At 33.8% G+C, this 22,334-nt stretch overlaps 2 protein-coding genes across 2 annotated transcripts; one reads left to right on the forward strand and one right to left on the reverse strand.

Moving 5' to 3' along the window:
* The first annotated feature begins 3,010 nt into the window (after window positions 1-3,010).
* On the forward strand, window positions 3,011-5,201 carry LOC114395358 (polyphenol oxidase I, chloroplastic-like). Its single transcript, XM_028357115.1, has one exon. It carries the CDS (start codon window positions 3,069-3,071, stop codon window positions 4,821-4,823), a length of 1,755 nt encoding a protein of 584 aa, XP_028212916.1. The 5' UTR covers window positions 3,011-3,068; the 3' UTR covers window positions 4,824-5,201.
* A 7,139-nt stretch (window positions 5,202-12,340) lies between these two features.
* LOC114395219 (aureusidin synthase-like) lies at window positions 12,341-14,569 on the reverse strand. The gene has a single exon (XM_028356940.1). It carries the CDS (start codon window positions 14,510-14,512, stop codon window positions 12,707-12,709), a length of 1,806 nt encoding a protein of 601 aa, XP_028212741.1. The 5' UTR covers window positions 14,513-14,569; the 3' UTR covers window positions 12,341-12,706.
* Between the last annotated feature and the right edge of the window lie 7,765 nt (window positions 14,570-22,334).

Consider the following 22,334-nt stretch of genomic DNA (forward strand, 5'->3'; position numbering starts at 1 on the left):
AATTGTGTGATTGCACAGTTCATAACTCTCATCTCAATACACACATCTCATCTCAATACACATGTATTTCATCAATCATCACATGTTCAATTTATCACATACTCACAATTTGAATCATCATTTCATAATCTCAACATAACAATTCATACAAAAGATTTATCACAACATGGGGAGTAAAACCCCTCAAATAGTATCTCACAATTATATCAAAATCAATTAATCAAAATCATGGGTCAAAACACAAAAATATCAAGAGCACTTAAGTTTACCAATCAATTATCATCAGAACATCAATTGGTACGTAGAATACAACAATATTGTATTTATAATCATAAAGGAAAAATTGTAATTCAATAAACATCCCAAAATAAACCCCAATTTAATCCTCAAAGATCCTTACACATGTTCATTCTAATCCCAATTGCGATAAACTCATCCCTTACCTCTAAGCGGGCTCACGTGTGTAGTGATAGCGGCATCTCTAGTAATTTCTTGTCATTCCTCAAGTTTTTTCTCTAATTGTTTTGATAGAGTTCCCAAACGTTAGAGAGAAAGAGAAGGGATTGAAGCCTCCATTTGTACTGTCTTTAAGAGATTATATTTTCTCTCTCCTTGAATATTATCTTGCAAATCCCAACGGTAAAGGTGTGCGGAATTGAATCACGAACTACATATCAAAATTTCACAATAATCCAACGGTTAACGAGTCCAGTATCATAGTTTTACTGAGATGATTTATGGGTTTCTGCGAGAAAAGAAAAGTCTACGATGTGAAGTGTATTTCTCTCAGCTCCGATATGATTTCAAAATTCCCATATGTGAGAATGCTCAGAATTGGATTGCAAACCTGATGCTTAAATTTCACGACGATCCAACAATGAATAAGTCTGAGATCGTTATTTTTCTGAGACAGATTTGGTGATGTGCGGGAAAAAAGAGAAAATTTTGGAAGGAAAAGAAAAAAAATGAAAATGAGGGGAAAATGAGACATTGTCAATGTAAAAACTGACCTAACACATCTCTACTTATACATATTTATAACTTATTATTTACTCTATTTATTTATTTTTATTATTTTATAAAAATAAATTATATTTTATTTTTTATCAAATGAATAAATAAAATATCTTCTTTATTTTTTTATTTATTTAATTATAAAAATCTTATTATTTTATGAAACTCTTTCTATTTATAAATAATAATCTTTTTAATTTAGCTTACCAAGAATAGAATGTTACGGCTACTTGCTACCACTTGCAAAAAAGACAACACGAGACTATTGAAATTGAAAGCTCTTACATTACAGGCCCACGTACACGAGACTATTTTTACTCACCGCTTTGGAAACCAAAGAAATGCCCACGTACAACAGCTTTTTCATGCATATGACATTTGACAGTGCATGTGGCTTATATGGTGAACAACTTCATAACCACTAAATTTATTATTATAATATCTTGAACAGGTAGCACGAGTTTCTTGCAACCTTCTCTACCAATAATTACTGATCAGAACTCCTATTCCTTGCAACTTTTATTACCCAATGCATGTGTGTGCTTACATAAGTTCTATATTTCATGGGAGCATATAACTAGATGTTCTTACCGTATTAGTAAACTAAAATGATTTTAAGTCTTGTTAACTAATATTCTAAGAATTAAAAGAGGGATTCTTTTTATTATTAGAAATAGTATATATGAAAATGTATTTAATAATTAAAGGAAACATATTTTAATGTATTTTAATAAAATATTTATTTTTTACTTCTTTAACAAGTATTCTAGGTCATTTGCCAATATTTTTTATATCAGGCATATACATTTATTTTACTCATTTACCCCTCACTGCATGTGAATAGTAACATTTCCAATATGTATCTTTCGATTATGAACTCCCTTGGTATGAAGTCCAAGATCCAAATTCTCTCACTTGGCCTAAAATCAATTTCTAACAAAGAAGCTAAAACCACATCAACACACTGGGCTGAAGTCAATTTCTAACAAAGAAGCCTAACCCCATTAACGCAGCACAAATCGCAACCGTGACTACAAAAATCAGATCGAGAGCAAGAGGGAAGATAATAAGAAGCAAAGAGAGAGATAGAAGACTAAAAATAAAAGAAAAAAAAATAAGCGCTGCAGTTGAAAATTACTTCCGGCGACAGAGTGTAGGGTGCATTATTTTCTTTTTCTATCGTTTGTATCCTTTTCCAGCTACCAAACACGTTGTTATTATTATTATTTTAGTTTAATCGTAAATTTTATAACCAAATTATTTAATTTTTTTAATTATATCATTTAAGTTTTTTAATGCATTTTATTATCATATTTTTCAATTTTTTGTGTATTCTAACAATCCATAGAATATGTAAGGCCATGCTAACATATTGTGTCTAATAAAGTTTTTAAAAAATGACATCAATTTTGTTATCTTTTTTTGTGAAATTTCGTCATTTTATTACCACACAACGTTGTTTTTATATTTTTTTAGGGACATGTCATTAAAATGTCTGAAAATTAAAAAATATAATAATAAAATGCTCAGTGATAAATAAAAAATACTAGTGATAAAATTTACAACATAATTAATGATAATAATTGAATGTAACAATATGTACAGTTAGATTATTTTTTTTTCAACTGTAGGGTGACCAGATGGTAGGGATACATATTTTAGTCCCTACTTTATTTATTTTTTACACATGCTTTTTCTTTTAATAATAATTGAATATAACAAGATGTACAGTTAGATAATTTTTTTTTTCAACTATAGGGTGACCAGATGGTAGGGATACATATTTTAGTCCATACTTTATTTATTTTTTACACATGCTTTTTTCTTTTAATAATAATTGAATATAACAAGATGTACAGTTAGATCATTTTTTTTCAACTATAGGGTACGTGTGACCAGATGGTAGGGATACATATTTTAGTCCCTACTTTATTTATTTTTTACACATGCTTTTTCTTTTAGAGAAATTACATATGCTTATTTATAACCAATAATGTTGGGAAAGGAACATACACAATTTGGAGAAAGAAGAAGATAAGCTAGCTAAGGCAGCAATGGGTAATCCTTCTAAGCTTTTCCCATTTTTCTTTGCATTCATTGTGTTTCTGATGCCCTTAGTTTCCTTATCCCACAATGACTTCTCTACCTTTGCCATAAAAACCGTTTCATACCTAGTTTCCTTTAGTGAAAATCCAAACCATAATGGCCACATCACCACAAGCTCCAATGAAAGAGACAAATCACGTCTTTGGAGGAAAGCCTTCATTGGCTTAAAAAATACTCACGAGCCATCTTCGAATATTTCTCGAGCAATATCCCTTAATGCAAGAGAGTGTTTTCCTGTGGAGTTACCTTCTGATGCAATAACTTCTACCCGTTGTTGTCCACCTAGGCCATCTCCTTCTAATATCATAGATTTCAAAGATTTTGCTTCTCCAAACGCCACGCTTCGAGTAAGAAAACCTGCTCACATGGTAGATGAGGAGTACATAACAAAACTTGAAAAGGGCATTGCACTCATGAAAGCACTCCCTGATGATGACCCACGTAATTTCATTCAACAAGCAAAGGTCCATTGCGCTTATTGTAACGGTGCCTATCACCTACGCCATCCCTTTCAGGACACAAAACTCAACATTCACAGGTCTTGGTTTTTCTTTCCCTTTCATCGTTGGTACCTTTACTTCTTTGAGAGAACTTTGGGAAAATTAATTGGTGACCCAAACTTTGCCCTACCCTTTTGGAATTGGGATTCTGTAGAAGGGATGCAAATTCCATCATATTTCAATAACCCCAATTCGTCGCTTTATCACCAACTCCGAAACCAAAACCACTTGCCCCCACACGTGGTTGATCTGAACTACAATAAACTTGATCCTAATGATGATACGCCTTCTCATCAACAAGTTTCGTATAATCTAGCCTTCATGTACAAGCAAATGGTGCTAGCAAGTACCAAAGAATTGTTCATGGGAAGCCCTTTTCGCCTTGGCGATAACCCTACTCCGGGTATGGGCTCTATAGAGGCTGCTCCTCATAACACTGTTCATACATGGGTGGGTGCTGCTGATAAGCCACACCATGAAGACATGGGAGCATTCTACACAGCAGCTAGAGACCCCATTTTCTACGCTCATCACCCGAACTCGGATCGATTGTGGGGGCTATGGAAGACATTGGAAGGAGGAAGAAAGGACTATAGTGATGATCCAGATTGGCTAGATTCTGAGTTTTACTTCTATGATGAGAATGCCAATTTTGTTCGTGTTAAGGTAAGAGATTGCCTTGATACTAAAAAATTAGGGTATGTTTACGAAGATGTTGATCTTCCATGGCTGCGAACGCCACCCACATCGCCGAAAAGCAAGCTACTGAGAGAAGCGAACAAGAGTCCACTTTTGAGTTCAAAGCCAAGCAAATTTCCTTTGGTTTTGGATTCCATAACGAGTACCGTTGTTAAGAGGCCGAAGAAATTGAGAAGCAAGGAAGAGAAAGAACAAGAGGAGGAGGTTTTGGTGATAGAAGGGATTGAGTTTGGAAGTGATAAATATGTTAAGTTTGATGTTCATATTGATGATGATGAAGATAATTTGAGTGAACCGGATCAGACAGAGTTTGTGGGAACTTTTGTTAATTTGTTCCATGGACAAGGCCATAATATCAACACTAGTTTTAAGGTAGGGATATCGAAAGTGCTGGAGTGTTTAGAAGCTGAAGAAGATGATGTTGTGCTGGTTACTTTGGTGCCTAAGGTTGGGAAAGGAGATGTCATCATAGGAGGCATCAAAATTGAGTTTATTCCAAAGTAGAAAGATTAGTTTTGTTGTTGTGTGTGCAAATTTAATACACTTATTACAGGTTTATTGTTTTATGCTTTTAAAAAGTACACTTTCTTTTTTGGTTTAGCATCTCGAGCTCGTATTCTCAGTGGCTGGATTTTGTCCAACCAACTGAAATATGAGATGTCGAATTTGCTTTGGTATAGCGATAGTAGAAGAAGGGAAAGAGTGTGAAGGACAGCTGAAATTTTGGATGCGGAGAAGTACTCTTCTACAAGTATAGATGAGTGTTTTTGAAGAAAATCAAATAAATCAATTTGATTTTCTAGAATTAATTTTCATAATAAAAAATGAGTCTGGTGTAAAAATTTGTATTTGATTTTTTTTTTATGTGAAAGGTGATTTTAGTAAAATTGTTATTATTTAGATAGTGTTAGTCTAAATTAGTATTAAGTGAATAGTTATCAAAATAGATTTAAAATTCAAGCTATATTTATGTGTATATATTAGAAAAATATTGAGGAGGAGTCTCTATTTTAACCGTGCTTATTATATGTATAAAAGAATATTATGAGGACTTAAGAAAAAGCAAAATTAAGAAAGAAAGAAGGCAAACAATGCGCGTATATTATGCTTTGGATAAAAGAAACAAATAGTTTCACACGAATAAATGTAAAATCATATTAGTTGAATATAAAAATAAGAAATACTTTGAAGCAAATGAAAAACTGCCAAATATGAAAATCCCGTTTTGAAATGACGAACACTCACCCTGCGTGACCTATTCTAGATATCAATGACAGTGACGATTAGCCATCAAATCAATTATGTACGGTTATGGCTAACAACAACAACAACAACAACGCCTTATCCCACTAGGTGGGGTCGGCTACATGGATCAACTTCTGCCATAATGTTCTATCAAGTACCATACTTCTATCCAAACCATTAATTTCAAGATCCTTTTTGATAACCTCTCTTATAGTCTTTTTGGGTCTTCCTCTGCCTCGAATTGTTTGTCTTCTCTCCATCTGGTCTACTCTCCTCACTACAGAGTCTACCGGTCTTCTCTCTACATGCCCAAACCACCTAAGTCTATTTTCCACCATCTTCTCTACAATAGACGCCACTCCAACCCTCTCTCTAATAGCTTCGTTTCTAATTTTATCCTATCGAGTCTTACCACACATCCACCGCAACATCCTCATCTCCGCTACACCTACTTTATTCTCATGTTGGCTCTTGACCGCCCAACATTCTGTTCCGTACAAAATCGCCGGTCTTACCGCAGTCCGATAAAACTTTCCCTTTAGCTTGATCGGTACCTTTGCATCACATAACACCCCCGATGCTTTTCTCCATTTCATCCGTCCTGCTTGAATGCGATGATTCACATCCCCTTCAATTTCCCCATCATCCTGTATTACAGACCCAAGATATTTAAACCGTGTGACTTGAGGGATAATATGGTCTCCTATTTTCACCTCTGAGTTAGAAACCCTCCTTCTTTTGTTGAACTTATATTCCATATACTCCGATTTGCTTCTGCTTAGGCGAAAGCCATGTGTTTCTAGAGCTCGTCTCCAAGTTTCCAACCTCTCATTCAACTCCTCCCTCGACTCTCCAAGGAGGACTATGTCATCTGCAAAAAGCATGCATCTCGGCGCTATCTCTTGGATTTGTTCCGTGAGGACATCCAGAATTAAGGTAAAAAGGTAGGGGCTAAGGGTTGACCCTTGATGTAAACCAATTGTGATGGGAAAATCGTCTGACTCTCCATCCTGTGTCCTAACACTAGTCGATACCCTATCATACATATCTTGGATAGCTCGAATATATGCAACCCTAACCCCTTTCTTCTCTAGAGCTTTCCACAAAATCTCTCTAGGCACTCTATCATACGCTTTCTCCAAGTCAATAAAAATCAAGTGCAAGTCTTGTTGGGCCATGCGATATTGCTCCATCACCCGCCGTAATAAATAAATCGCTTCCATGGTCGACCTTCCCGGCATGAAACCAAATTGATTCTCAGTAACTTGAGTCTCCTTTCTTAATCTCCGTTCGATCACTCTTTCCCATAATTTCATGGTATGAATCATGAGCTTGATTCCCCTATAATTTGCACAATTTTGTATATCCCCCTTGTTCTTATAGATTGGCACTAACGTGCTTCTCCTCCATTCCTCCGGCATGCGTTTTGACCTCATAATTTCGTTAAAGAGTTCGGTGAGCCACTCAAGACTTCTATCTCCAAGAGTTTTCCACACTTCAATAGGTATGTTGTCTGGCCCCACCGCCTTACCATTACTCATTCTTTTCAACGCTTCTTTTACTTCCTGTTTCTGAATCCGACGATAGTACTTATAGTTCCGGTCCTCTTCTCTTGTGTCTAGACTGCTAGAGTCATATCCATATCCATCATTAAATAAGTTGTGGAAATACGCCTTCCACCTTTCCTTGATATCTTTTTCATGCACTAAGACTTTGCCTTCTTCATCCTTAACACACTTTACTTGATCCAAATCTCTAGTCTTCCTTTCTCTACCCTTAGCAAGCCTATATATAGATCTTTCTCCGTCCCTGGTTCCTAGAGCTTGGTATAGTCCGTCAAAAGCTTGGGCTCTTGCCTCACTCACCGCCTTTTTGGTTTCATTTCTAGCTATCTTATACTTATCCCAAGTTTCAGAATTTCTACACCTAGACCACTCCTTGAAACACTCCTTTTTTACTCTAACTTTGCTCTGAACATTTTCATTCCACCACCACGATTCTTTACCCCTAGGTCCAAAACCTCTAGATTCACCCAACGTCTCTTTAGCCACTTTAATAATCTCTTGGGACATCTTGTTCCACATATCATTTGCACTTCCTTGTGATTGTCCACACCAACCCTCCCATATCTTTTATTGGAAGATTCCTTGTTTCTCACCCTTCAAGTGCCACCATTTGATCCTTGGTGCTACCAGAGGACTTCTTCTCTTTGCCCTATCTCTAATTCTTACATCCATAACCAAAACTCTATGTTGGGTAGTCAAGCTCTCTCCCGGGATAACTTTACAGTTCAAGCAATACTTCCTATCAGACTTCCTGATAAGGAAGAAATCTATCTGAGAACATGTCCCTCCACTTTTGTAAGTGATAAGATGTTCCTCTCTTTTCTTAAACCATGTATTGGCTATAGAAAGATCCAAAGCCTCCGAAAACTCCAAGATGGATTTACCCTCCCCATTCATCTCCCCTAGGCCAAAACCCCCATGCACCCCCTCAAAACCTCTAGCCACGCTACCTACATGTCCATTGAGATCCCCTCCTAGGAAAACTTTATCTCCTTGGGGTATATCCTGAAGTACCCCTTCTAGATCCTCCCAAAATTTTACCTTAAAGTGTTCTGCTAACCCAACCTGAGGTGCGTACCCACTAATAACATTAAAGGTGTCCTATCCCACTACCAATTTTAAGACTATGATACGATCTCGTACTCTTCTTACATCCACGACATCCTTCTTCCACTCCTTGTCCACAATAATCCCTACCCCATTTCTTGATCTGATTTTTCCCGTATACCACAGCTTAAATCCCGAGCTGTCTAATTCTTTCGCTTTTTCACCTGTCCACTTAGTTTCTTGTAGGCACATAAAATTGATCTTCCTCCTCACCATAACATCCACTATTTCCATAGATTTTCCAGTAAGTGTGCCTATATTCCATGTACCAAAGCGAATTCTCCTGTCATGAATTAGCTTCTTTACCCACACCCGTTCACGAAAATGTGGGAACCCTTGCTTACTTTTCACTACATCCGGGCGGCGATGCAGCGACCCTTGCTCTTTTGACACTGTACTCGAGCCATACAGCGCGTTGCTTCCGGGCAACGACCTAGCATTCACATTATTACGTAATTGATCCATGTCATAGAGATTCGACAAAGTTTAACGTTGGCTGTCGAAAGCCTAACACAACCCTCTCCTTTTATCCGGGCTTGGGACCGGCTAAGAATAGCAAAGCTACCCTAGGCAGGATTACGGTTATGGCTAACAAAAACTGATAAATAACTTAAAAAAAAAACACTCCGGCCCACAGCATTAATTAATATGTTCATAAAGAACCAAAACATCATTATTGGAAGCTATGTTGGGTCATCTTTGAAAGATCCCGTGAAGACAGCCAACTAAGATTAAGATTGATAGCTGTTAGTGGCGGAGCTTGAATGAAAATAATGGGGGAGCCAAATTTGAATAAAAACAATTATGACATTTTTTCTATTTTATAATTTCATTTAAATCTTCTAACTTTTTTCTAGTTTTTGTGAGGAGGAAGGGAAACAAATAATTAAGATAATTTAATTATTGTTCACATAGACAGGTTTGATTTATTCTGCGAGGAATAGGACAAATAAAAAGTCAACTAATATATTTATTAGAATTGTACGTTAGACGTAAATAATGAGTAAAGGACAGGTTTACACATATGAAATATTTTCGAAACTCCGCCCCTAACTGTGTGTAGGCCTTATTGTGGGTAGTAAGGATTAATATCTAACATTATGAATAAATAAATATTTTTGTCGTTGACAAATTAATTTTTAAAAAATAAAAATTTAAATTTTAATACTTGAAAGTGAGAAAAATACGATAAATTTATTTATATGTTAATTTCTGTTTGTTATTATTAATGAAAGAACATATATGATATAAATGAACGAAAATATCACAAAAATAATTATTAATATGGTATATTTGATTGACTCTACAAAAGTGAGTTATAAGGATAAATTTGCCACATAAAATTTGTTCTTCACGTACTCTCATAACACGCTTTTTCCAAATAAGGAAAACACCTATTTTGCGACAACTACCACCATAGTCATGGCGTAGGAGGTTCGCATATTGGCCATTGAAGACGAAGGTTCTCAGAGTCCTTTCTCAGAAAGAGTGTGGGAAGAAGAAAAGATAAAGAAGAGAAAACACATTTCGAGAGTGTGGGAAGTAGAAAAGGCAATAAAAAAATTAGTCCAATGGATAAAAAAAAATCTAAACTTTACATGACAAATTCGTTCATGACTCACTTTTGGAAAGTCAATCAAATATGACCATGTTAGCAATTATTTTTGTGACATGTTCGTCCTTATGTGTCATATAGGTTCTTTTATTAACTGTAATAGATGGATGAATTTTTGTACTTTTTTTATTTTCGATGATTAAAATTTGAATTTTAATCTTTCAGGAACAAATTTATCAACATTTTACACATTCAAAAATGAAAATAATTATTTATCCTAACATTATTGTATATTTGTGTATTGATAGGTATCTTTATAGTAATATTGTAAATTCTATTATGACTAATATTATTTTAGAATATTTTTTTAATCTCTCTATCAATTATTATTTACTGTATTTTATATATTTTTTCTCCTTATTATAAAAATTATTGATCCAAAATAACATAAAATTGCATTTGTCACTTGAAACAGAGCCTTCTAAATTGCTACTTTTACATCGACTCGTCACTAACCGATGTAATCTAAGACATGGTAACATTTTTGAAATTAAGAGAAAGTATACTCCATCGATTATTACTTAACTGATGTAATATCCTTTATTATATTGGTTATAGTTTGAACCAATGTAATAATAGTGCTCGTATGTTGGCTCTAACAAAAACTGATGTAGTATATACTTTTATAAATCGAATTTTCTGTTTCACTTTCAAAACTTCTTCGTTTGTGAATCTCAAACCCCTACACCTTGGTGTTTACTCCCAAAGCTCTTGCCTCAAGATATTGCGATTGTCATTACAACATTACTTAAACCTACATATTTTCTTGTGGATATTTTTATGCAAATTCCTTTTATGAATTTGTTGTAATTTTTTTCTGCAAAAATTATTATAATTCTGGAAAAATTAGGGTTGTCTTTGAAGTTATTAAAAACATAACAGAAAATTTTAATATTTTTTTATTCTTGTACAAATTTTGTCTTGTATAAAAAACGTTAACTTATTGTGTTTTATAGATTTTTCACAAAAATAAATTATACATTGATAAATTAAATTCTCTAAATTTTATTTATTCAGTGGGAAACAAGAGAACGTATAAAAGTGGTAAATTAAAACTTTGAAGAGCGTAAATAATAAAGTAGAAAAAATATTTTAACGTCATAAAAGACAATTGAAAATAATTTTATATTTAAATAATACAATTAAATACTTAAAATTATTAATTATAAAAAATAATATCATCAAAATTAAATAGTTTGAATTAATTTGGCTCCTCACACGTTAATATTTTTTTTTTCTAATTTACATCCGCAAACTATATAACAGTGGGAAAAAATGCAATTTTTATGTCATTTTGTATGAATAATTTACAATATATATAAAACATTACTTATAATGATATTTACAATATATATAAAACATGATAAATTATAAATGATAGAAAGTTAAAGAAATACAAAAAATATCAAAAACATTACTTATAATGATATTTACAATATTAAGGATCCCTATCATCAAATAAATAAGCAATAATATTAAAACTAAGGTTGCTCAAGCATAACACGGAACTTACACTTTGCAAGCTCACGGCTGTCTTATTCTAAGTTGGTTGCCTTCAAGTGGCCTTCAAGATTACACAACATATATATATATACCTTCCCAAAATGTCATTGGTGAGCATTGGTTAGTTCACGATAATTGTGAGTTTTCTATTTTTAAATTTTAAATATAATTTAGAAAATAAAATGCGTTTGGCAAAAATTGAATTCAATTGGCTTTTAATTTAATTTAAAAAAAATCACATTTATTATCAAAACTAAGAGAAAAAAATTGTAAATTTGGTTTTTAATTTTAAAGCATTCTAACCATCATCATGATAACACTACCACCACCACCACCACCATCGTCCCCGTCGTTACCACCAACATCGTTCCCGTCGTTATCACCACCACCACCATCATCGTCCCCATAGTTGTTGGATGTCTCCAATGACTCATTAGGATTCTCAGGTTTATGATATTACTGTAAACAACAATCACAATGCTAATAATATGAATGAATTTGATGTCATTGACTCTCATTCTCTCACAATTACATCTTTGCATATTTAGTTAACCATCACTGGAATATAAATGTATGTTGCTAGCTTGTTTGCTCAAGTGACCTGCACTTCAAAGTTAATTTTCAAGTATGCCCAATCAGAAATGACACGTTCTATCAACTCTCCAAGTTTTCCATTTTTTTCGAAAACAATTTATCTATTTATCTAATTTTGTTTTGTAGTCTCATCGTGACCCACGTTGCGACAACAAGTATGGCTTGATTTGACATTAAGATAGAGACTCTTCTACAATCAGGGGTGCATGAATTAGTTGAGATGAGACTATTTTAATTTAAACTACGGCACTATTTTCCCAATATGAATAAATATAGCTTGTATTTTAAACAAAATTTAACAATTATTCACCTTAAGCTTGTTTTGATTTAAACCATCCAAATAACAGTAATTTTACTAAAATCACTTTTCATATAAACAAAACTCATACAAATTTTTACATCAAACTCAATTTTTTATTATGAAAATTAGTTCTAGAAAATCAAATTGATTTATTTGATTTTCTTTACATGCACTAGTGTTGAAAGACATGCACCACAACAAATTTATATCTACTTCTAGGAGTACTTCCCCACATCCAAAATTTCAACTTCCTTCACATTCTTTCCCTTCCCCAATTGCTGTAAAATATATAGCAAATTCGACTTCTCATATTTCAGTTAGTTGGACAAAATCCAGCCACAGAGAATACGAGCTCGACTTGCTACACTAAAAAAAGGAAAAAAAAAAAACTACCTTTTAAAAGCATAAACAACAAAACTTGTAAAAAGTGTAAAATTTTCACACCCACAAAATAATCCTAGTATTTTGGAATAAACTCAATTTTGATGCCTCCTATTATGGCATCCCCTTTTCCCACCTTAGGTACCAAAGAAACCAGCACCTCATCGTCTTCTTCAGCTTCTACACTCTCCAGCACTTTCGATATCCCTACCTTAAAGCTAGTTTTGACATTATGGCCATGCCCATGCTGCACATTCACAAAACTTCCCACAAACTCTGTCTCATCCGGACCACTCAAATTGTCTTCATCATCATCAATATGAACATCAAACTTGACATATTTATCACTTCCAAACTCAATCCCTTCTATCACCAAAACCTCCTCCTCTTGTTCTTTCTCCTCCTTGCTCCTCCATTTCTTCGGCCTCTTAACAACAATACTCGTTATGGAATCCAAAACCAAAGGAAATTTCCATGGCTTTGAACTCAAAAGTGAACCCTTTTTGGCTTCTCTTAGTAGCTTGCTTTTTCGCGATGTGGGTGGCGTTCGCAACCATGGAAGATCAACATCTTCGTAAACATACCCCAATCTTTTAGTATCAAAGCAATCTCTTACCTTCACGCGAACAAAATTGGCATTCTCATCATAGAAGTAAAAATCAGAATCTAACCAATCTGGATCATCACTATAGTCCTTTCTTCCTTCTCCCAATTTTTTCCATATCCCCCACAGTCGATCCGAGTTCGTGTGATGCGGATAGAAAACGGGATCTCTAGCAGCTGTGTAGAACGTTCCCATGTCCTCCTGGTGTGGCTTATCAGCAGCACCAACCCATTTATGAACCGTGTTATGAGGAGCAGCCTCTATAGAGCCAATACCCGGAGTAGGGTTATCGCCGAGTCGAAAAGGGCTTCCCATGAACAATTCTTTGGTACTTGCTAGCACCATTTGCTTGTACATGAAGGCTAGATTATACGAAACTTGTTGATGAGAAGGTGTATCATCATTAAAGTCAAATGGATCATAGTTCAGGTCAACCACTTGCGGTGGCAAGTGCTTGGGGTTTCGGAGTTTGTGATAGAGCGACGAGTTAGGGTTTGCGAAATATGGTGGCATTTGCATCCCTTCTACAGCATCCCAATTCCAAAACGGTAAGGCAAAGTTCGGGTCACCGAGCAAGCTTCCCAAGATTCGCTCGAAGAAGTAAATGTACCAACGGTGGAAAGGAAAGAAAAACCAAGACCTGTGAATGTTGAGTTTTGTGTTCTGAAAGGGATGGGGTAGGTGATAGGCACCGTTACAATAAGCACAATGGACCTTTGCTTGTTGTATGAAATTACGTGGGTCATCATCAGGGAGTGCTTTCATGAGTGCAATGCCCTTTTCAAGTTTTGCTATGTACTCCTCATCTACCATGTGAGCCGGTTTTCTTACTCGAAGCGTGGCGTTTGGAGAAGCAAAATCTTTGAAATCTATGATCTTAGAAGGAGGTGGTCTAGGTGGACAACAATGGGAATTGGTTATTGCAAAAGAAGGTAACTCAACGGGAAAACACTTGCTTACATTAAGGGATATTGCTCGAGAAATATTCGAAGATGGCTCGTGAGTATTTTTGAAGCCAATGAAGGCTTTCCTCCAAAGACGTGGTTTGTCTCTTCCATTGGAGTTTGTGGTGATGTGGCCATTTTGTTTACTATTTTGGGCTTTGTATGGAATAATGCTGAAATTAGAGTAATGGTTTGGCTTTTCACTAAAGGAAACTAGGTATGAAATGGTTTTAATGGTGAAGATAGAGAAATCATTGTTGAGTAAGGAAACTAAGGGCATCAGCAAGACAATGAGTACAAAGAATAAAGATAAAAGCTTAGAAGGAGTACTCATTGCTGCTTTAGCTTATAGTGCGTCTTCCTTTCTAAAAATTGTGCTTATACCTTTCCCAAAAATGGTGTTATATAAATAAGCATGTGCAAACGAAGTAAATAGTGACAAAGAGTCAGGTTTGCATGGTAGCCATAAAATGGATGATATACGCGTCTTCATGGTGGCCTTATACTTGGCAAAAGTTGTGGGTTGAGCCTGGGGAATTTTTTTGGCTATCCATTATTATTTTCTTATGAAATGCATGTTTAACTACCTTTAACTTTTTTTTACCTTATTACTACATAGGGGTCAGGCTAGGGTGGACAAGTTAGGTTAATGATTTGTGGGAACAAATAATTATTTACCTTTAACTTTATGAGTTGTGGTATTTGGACATCTAAATATTTTAGATACCTTATTGAGATTCTTAATATGTGTTTATTTTTATTTTTTTCACATCAAATATTTATTATATTTATTATTTTTTTCTCTTTGTAGGTGTATATTATATATGGGATGCCCATGCATTTAACATTTTCTAAAATTATTTATTTAAGATTGAATGATGGAGATACATTACTTGTAACATTATATCATTTTTCTCACTTATTAAATTAAATTAAGATTATTTTGGGACCGTTCTTGCAGTCTATGGTGGATAATAATCTTTTTTGAATGCATGGTGGATAAATAATTATATTACTGTTAGATTTATTTATTTAAATATGTTTTACTAACTTATGAGTTACTGATCGATTGAGTTTAATCCATAAATATCACAATATTTTTTTTGTTCCTTTAATTTGAGCTATGCAAACTCCGAATATTCTTTTAGCATAAAACTACAACAGGTTTTTTTTTTTTTTTTATCAGTTAACTACAACATGTTTAAATGACCACAAAATGGTATTCAGGAAAGAAAAAAAAAAGACCACAATACATACTTTTGACAGCATAATGAGACTTTGACTGGGCACTGGTATAAAGAATTAAAAGAAGAAAGAGTTTTAATGAAAATTATATGAGAGTATAATTTTATGCATTTCAATAAATAAATTAAAAAAAAACTTTTGCTTCTTTAACGAGTAATCTAAGGACTTTAAGACACTGATTAATTAACATTTATCATATTATATAGACAGCGGTTGAGACTATAAATAGGTAGTAGTTTAGTTTAGCACTAGCTAATACTAATTAATTCTAGACAAATGGGATACGGCAAATTCGTTGCTATATGTCAAATGGGGGTATCCAGAGCAGTGAGTGGCCTGTAATTACACACACTTGAAAACACTTTGACTGTGTATGCTTTCATGTTGATACACATGTTTTTCTGCTAGAACAATTATGGTTGATACTTCATTTTCTCATGGTGTAGTGGGTAGCTGATTTCAATTCCGCGTTGTCTTGTTCAGAGAATATTCAATAAGCTGTTTAATTTCTTATCAGTATTTGCCAATATTTGGACATAATGGGGATAGCAGCAAACACTTGTCTTAACTTAGACCACTCACTGCATTCGGTTTTTTCTTTAGTTTCTGCTGTGGATTTTGCTGAATATCGATGTAAGGTGGATGAGGCAACACGCGTTAATATTGTTTTTCATTTCCTCAATTCGTATGATACGATTTAGCTAGAACTTCTGGCTACATTAACATCCCTTGTACACTATATGACGCTCACTACTGGGTCACCACACCCGATTAATGAACTACAAGTTGCACCCAATAATTACGATGCGACATTACGGCCCGACAGTGTCTTCAGATTTGAATTGATGTATTAATTATTGGCTTCGAAGTAGTTGAATTTCCTTCATAATGACAAATTTACCATAGAGGGATTGTTTTAAAAACAATTTATTAAATAGGGTCTATTTTAAAATAAATTGCAAGGGGGACTGTTATTTACGTGGGTACCACCATTGGCGTGAAGCTTGTAACGCCACTGGCAATGACGGGAACGACGATGCCGCCATTGACAACAGCAGGACAGGGTCTGACTAGGAGAGATAAAGAAGCCCATACCGTCATTCGTACTAGCGGGACAAGGCTGACTTGAAGGTATGTCGTCATTGATACTGGTGGGACAAGGAGAGAGGAGAGAGACTCGCCATTGACACTGGCCGGACATACCAACGTAGGCAGTCCTGCGACACACTAACATGAGAGTTATATATTTTATTAAAATAATTGAGATATTCGAGTTTTTTTTAAAATAAAATCACAGATGTTTATTAAACTAATTGGTTATTCATTTCCATAATCCAATAAAGGTTTAAAAAAATATTTTTATAATTATTGTTTAATTTTAAAAAAATTATATCTGTAATTTATTTACATCTAGTAAAATAAAACCAGTGTGTTTGCAAAAAAAATAAGACCACACTAGGTGTTTTTGTAAATTCAAATTAATCCTTGGCACTCTTATAGTGTGTTTGTTTGGCAAAAGAGAAATGATGGGGAGTAGGAAGGCAATTTGATCAATGTACACTTTCTCTCTTCATGAAATTCTCAAAGTATATTATTTTGAGAATTTTTTCTCCAACTGTACCTCTTTTGTTTTCAATAGGGGAATCGGGTTTGGATACTCCGATTTTCTTGGTGTGTTTTTTTTTTAAATTAAATATTATATTATATAAAAATATTTTTAATTACTTTTAAAATTATTTAATTACTAAATTATTTTTTTAATATTGATTAAATTAATTTTTTTATTAACAAAAATATACATATAAAGAAAATATAAAATTGGATAAAATTAGAATATAATTTTTTATTTATGTTATATGTAATTGTGTAGTCAAATTTATGTTTTGTTAATTTTTGTATGCCCTTATAATTAAAAAATAATAAAATTAGTTAGTAGTATTAAAATACAATAAAAAAACACCGCGAAAAAATATATGACACATCTGTCTTATAAAGTAGACAAAATACTCAAATTATAGTAACTGAAATGATACTCGATAATAATGAAACATATTAAAAATTACAATTACAATGCAAATATGACAAAATTAATGAAGATCTGAAATATGTTGTGCAGAATACATGTCTTCTTCTATTTGAATTACTGGTTTGCTAAAAATAGCAAAAAATTCTATTGTGTAGAATTGTTTCCAATAGTTGGATTGTGCTAACACCTTTAGCACGTCTTCATCATTTTTCAATTCTGTTATCTCATATTCAATCAAATTTTCGAAATACTCAGAATGACCTGGTTGTCAAAAGAATAATCGTCTAACCAATTGTGATCCGTGAATTCCATTAGGGGGAACCCCTATAGATGCAACTTGCTTGATTAAATCCTTGAGTTTCTCCATGCCACATCCCGAAGGAATGCCAAATCTTATTGGATTAGTTCCAGTAAAGGAGTAACCCAAAAACTCACCTTGAAGTGGTATGTTCCATTTCCCGTTGTAATACATAATTGCGTCATGAGTAGGAGTGATGATTGATTGAAGAAGGTTGAGTATAGCATCCAGTGTTCTAATAATGGTACATAATAATTCTATAGGGCCAACACACAAGTATTGTTCATTGCACATTAACATTGTGTAAACATCATCATCATCATTTTTCAATTGTAGAGATTGAAAAAAATATTGTTGACCTGCATTTATGAATGATTGTCGGTAGTAGATTTCATCCAGTAATTGATCGTTGATTAGTTGAAGGGTGTTGTGCATTCTACACTTGAGTGTATCAAAAGAACAGTTGTTAGGAACTCACATTGGTGTTGGAGTGAGACTTTGAAAATAAACACCAGTTTGGTTGTGAGTGATTGATCCATTTGGAAAAATGAAAGCTAATCTGGAGTTAGCAATGGTCTGACTACTTGTTTCTCCCAAAAATGACATAGTAATAAGATTGAATTTGGTTTGTGAAATTATGTTGTGTGAGATTGTGTGTTTGTATTGTGTATGTGTTGTGTTATTTATAGTTGTTTGAGTATTCTGCCACGTTGATGTGTATTGGAATCCAATGTTTCTTTTCAACTAGTAAGTGATGTAGCAGATGTCCATTATAATTTCAGAGTGAACAAAGAGATTATGAGTTGTTCATCTCATGTCAGTTTTGCACACGTTTCTAAAAATTAAATGTCTCACCTGCAAAACTGACATGAAATGGGCAGCTCATAATGCAGTGTGTTGTCAATTTGGACTGTGATTTTTCCCATGTAATTAAAGCAGCAGACGTTCATGATGATTTTCAGAGTGAACAAAGAGATTATGAGTTGTCCATTTCATGTCAGTTTTGCAGGTGAGACATTTAATTTTTAGAGACATGTGAAAATTGCAGAATATTGTCAATTTGGACTGTGATTTTTCCCTTGTAATTAAAGCAGCAAACGTCCATAATTATTTCCAGAGTGAACAAAAAGATTATGAGTTGTCCATTTCATGTCAGTTTTGTCGATGAGACATTTAATTTTTAGAAACAGTGTAGTGTAAATGGCAAAGTATTGTGAATTTTAACAGTTACGTTACCATGTCAACTACTGCAGTAAAATTGGGTAAACTGAAAATTGCTAATTTAAATTTAAAGGAAAAATTATTTCAATACGTAAAGTGATAACTGAAGACGGACATAAGACATTACATGAAAATCTCAAAGAAGAAATAACTTAGACATGAATGATTCATAGATTACCAATCCCGTTTGAATATAGGTTCGTGGGATGGAGACAGGTTACTTCCATATTCATCTGATATGTCCTCAAGATTAGAGATTGAGCCATGTTGGTTGCGTGGTGGATTATTATTGTGACAGATTATGGAAAATAACTCCATAAATGGTAGTGATGGGTTGTTGTAAAAAATGTTGAACATTTGTCAAACATCAGCATCATCTCGCAGAATAAAAGATGTGTACATATAACATTGTCCTGACTCAAGTATAGGGCACCGAAAGTGAAGATGTTGGATATGTTGGTCTGGGTCAATGTTTAGTTTTTGGTGAATAAGTTCAAGCAATTGTGTAAAGGTTATGACCTTGTCGACCATGAAAGTTTTTGTGTTGTTACTAACAAAGGTGGTGCCCTCATTAGTATTGCAAATTTGGCCGTCGTAGTAAACACAAACATATGCAGTTAGGTGACACATTGTGGTAAGGATTGAGATGAAATTTTGAAATTGTTACGAATGTCTTTAGTTGTAGTGGTATTTATAGAATTTGGTTATAGTTGAGTGAGACACTAGTTAATTATGCATTTAGATGAACAGGTAAATGAACATTTAAGCATATTTACAAGGGTCCATAATGTGCAAATTGTCGAGTGAAAAAAATAACTGACTGAAAAAAAAACTGAGTTTTCCACGTCATATCAGTTTTATTGGTACGACATTAATTTTTTTAGAGATGTGTACAAATTATCGAGTGTTATCAATTTTAACTGTGATTTATCCCTGGTAATTGATGGAGCAAAAGTCCATTATAATTATTAGAGTGAAAAAAAATTGAGTTGTCCATGTCATGTCAGTTTTACTGGTGCGACATTTATTTTTTTAGAGACGTGTGCAAATTGCTGAGTGTTGTCAATTTTGATTGTGATTTATCTCTGGTAATTGATGGAGTAGAAGTCCATTATAATTATCAGAGTGAAAAAAATTGAGTAGTCCATGTCATGTCAGTTTTACTGGTGAGACATTTATTTTTTTAGAGACCTATGCAAATTGTCGAGTGTTGTCAATTTCGACTGTGATTTATCCCTGATAATTGATGCAGCAAAAGTTCATTATAATTTCAGAGTAAAAAAAATTATTTGTGAAAATTGCAGAATGTTTCACGAATATTTTTTTTTTTATTTTTTGACGTTATTACCATGGAAAAAGTGTCCAAATCATAGTTTTTATTTATTTATTTTGTGCTTGTATTTTGAGGTGACATCCCATGGAAATGGTTCATGAAATAATTTTTTTTGGATTATTTGATGTTCAAAACATAGAAAAAGTATGTGACGAATATCATTAATGTGTTCAGCATAATTTGAAAAAAATGCAGAACATGAGCACTTAAGCATAGTTGCAAGGGTCCAAATCATAATTTTTTTGATTTTGTACTTGTATTTTGAGGTGTTATTCCATGGAACTGGTGCACGAAATATTTTTTTTTTATTCTTTGACATTCAAACCATAGAAAAAGTGTGTGACAAATATCATTAATGTGTTCGACATAATTTGAAAAAAATGCAGAACATGGACACTTAAGCATAGTTGCAAGGCTCCAAATCATAGTTTTTTTAATTTTGTACTTGTATTTTGAGGTGTTATTCCATGGAACTGGTGCACGAAATAATTGTTTTTGGATTCTTTGACGTTCAAACCATAGAAAAAACGAGTCAAAAATATCAATAATGTGTTCGACACGATTTTAAAAAAATGCAGAACATAGGTACTTAACCATAGTTACAAGGGTTCAAATCATAGTTTTTTTTTTATTTTGTGCTTCTATTTTGAGGTGTTATTCCATGGAACTGGTGCACGAAATAATTTTTTTTGGATTCTTAGACGTTCAAACCATAGAAAAAGTGTGTGACGAATATCATTAATGTGTTCGACATAATTTGAAAAAAATGCAGAACATGGGCACTTAAGCATAGTTGCAAGGGTCCAAATCATAATTTTTTTTTATTTTGTACTTGTATTTTGAGTTGTTATTCCATGGAACTGGTGAACGAAATAATTTTTTTTGGATTGTTTGACGTTCAAATCATAGAAAAAACGAGTCACAAATATCATTAATGTGTTCGACATAATTTGAAAAAAGTGCAGAACATGGGCACTGAAGCATAGTTGCAAGGGTCCAAATCATAGTTTTTTTTTTATTTTGTACTTGTACTTTGAGGTGTTATTCCATGGAACTGGTGCATGAAATAATTTTTTTTGGATTCTTTGACATTCAAACCATAGAAAAAACGAGTCACAAATATCATTAATGTGTTCAACATAATTTGAAAAAAATGCAGAACATGGGCACTTAAGCATAGTTGCAAGGGTCCAAATCATAGTTTTTTTTTATTTTGTACTTGTATTTTGAGGTGTTATTCCATGGAACTAGTGCACGAAATAATTTTTTGGGATTCTTTGACGTTCAAACCATAGAAAAAATGAGTCACAAATATCATTAATGTGTTCGACATAATTTTAAAAAAAATGCAGAACATAGGCACTTAACCATAGTTGCAAGGGTCCAAATCATATTTGATGATGTCGTTACAGGGGTACTTAAACATATTTGATCTCATTATCACAACATTTTATACTTCAATGACCAAGACAATGACTAGTCCCACAAGGTGGTGGACGCCGATTACGTCGCGGATTTCTTCTTTCCAATATGACTGGTTCTCCCACGTCATGATGATGTTGTTATTCTATGCTAGTATTTTCAATGTTGGTTGTTGCAGCTGAAGAACTTTGACCTTGTTCTCCAAACGAATGCAGTGCATCGAACTGTTGTAAAGTAGCTAAATATGATGCTGCTGAATTTGGTGTATTGAAATCAACGTCAAATAAATCGGTCATCCATTCATGGGTGGTTGCGGTGACTGACTCGCCAGTGTGGCCAAAAGTTTGATGAGCAGGTGAAGGAGTAGAATACATTGACTAAGGATGTGGAATTTCAAAATGTGTTTGTTCAACACTTGACCCTGCAACATTTTGAGTAATTGTTGTGCGTGGATCATGTAGTTTTAGTGCAACAAACAAGAACAAAGTAGTGTTTTTCCTATACCATTCCATGTACGTTGGTGTATGTGTCACTATTTCTTCAACCCATTGCCCAGCTAAAACATCGTTGTGTTTGTTTTTCCAAATATTAATCCACTCCGCATGGTATTC

This window comes from Glycine soja, chromosome 18, assembly GCF_004193775.1.
Source record: "Glycine soja cultivar W05 chromosome 18, ASM419377v2, whole genome shotgun sequence".
Taxonomy (NCBI): domain Eukaryota; kingdom Viridiplantae; phylum Streptophyta; class Magnoliopsida; order Fabales; family Fabaceae; genus Glycine; species Glycine soja.

Excerpts from the sequence above, each read along its gene's own strand:
- LOC114395358 (XM_028357115.1), top strand. The coding sequence starts at position 3,069 with ATGGGTAATCCTTCTAAGCTTTTCCCATTTTTCTTTGCATTCATTGTG.
- LOC114395219 (XM_028356940.1), bottom strand. The coding sequence starts at position 14,512 with ATGAGTACTCCTTCTAAGCTTTTATCTTTATTCTTTGTACTCATTGTC.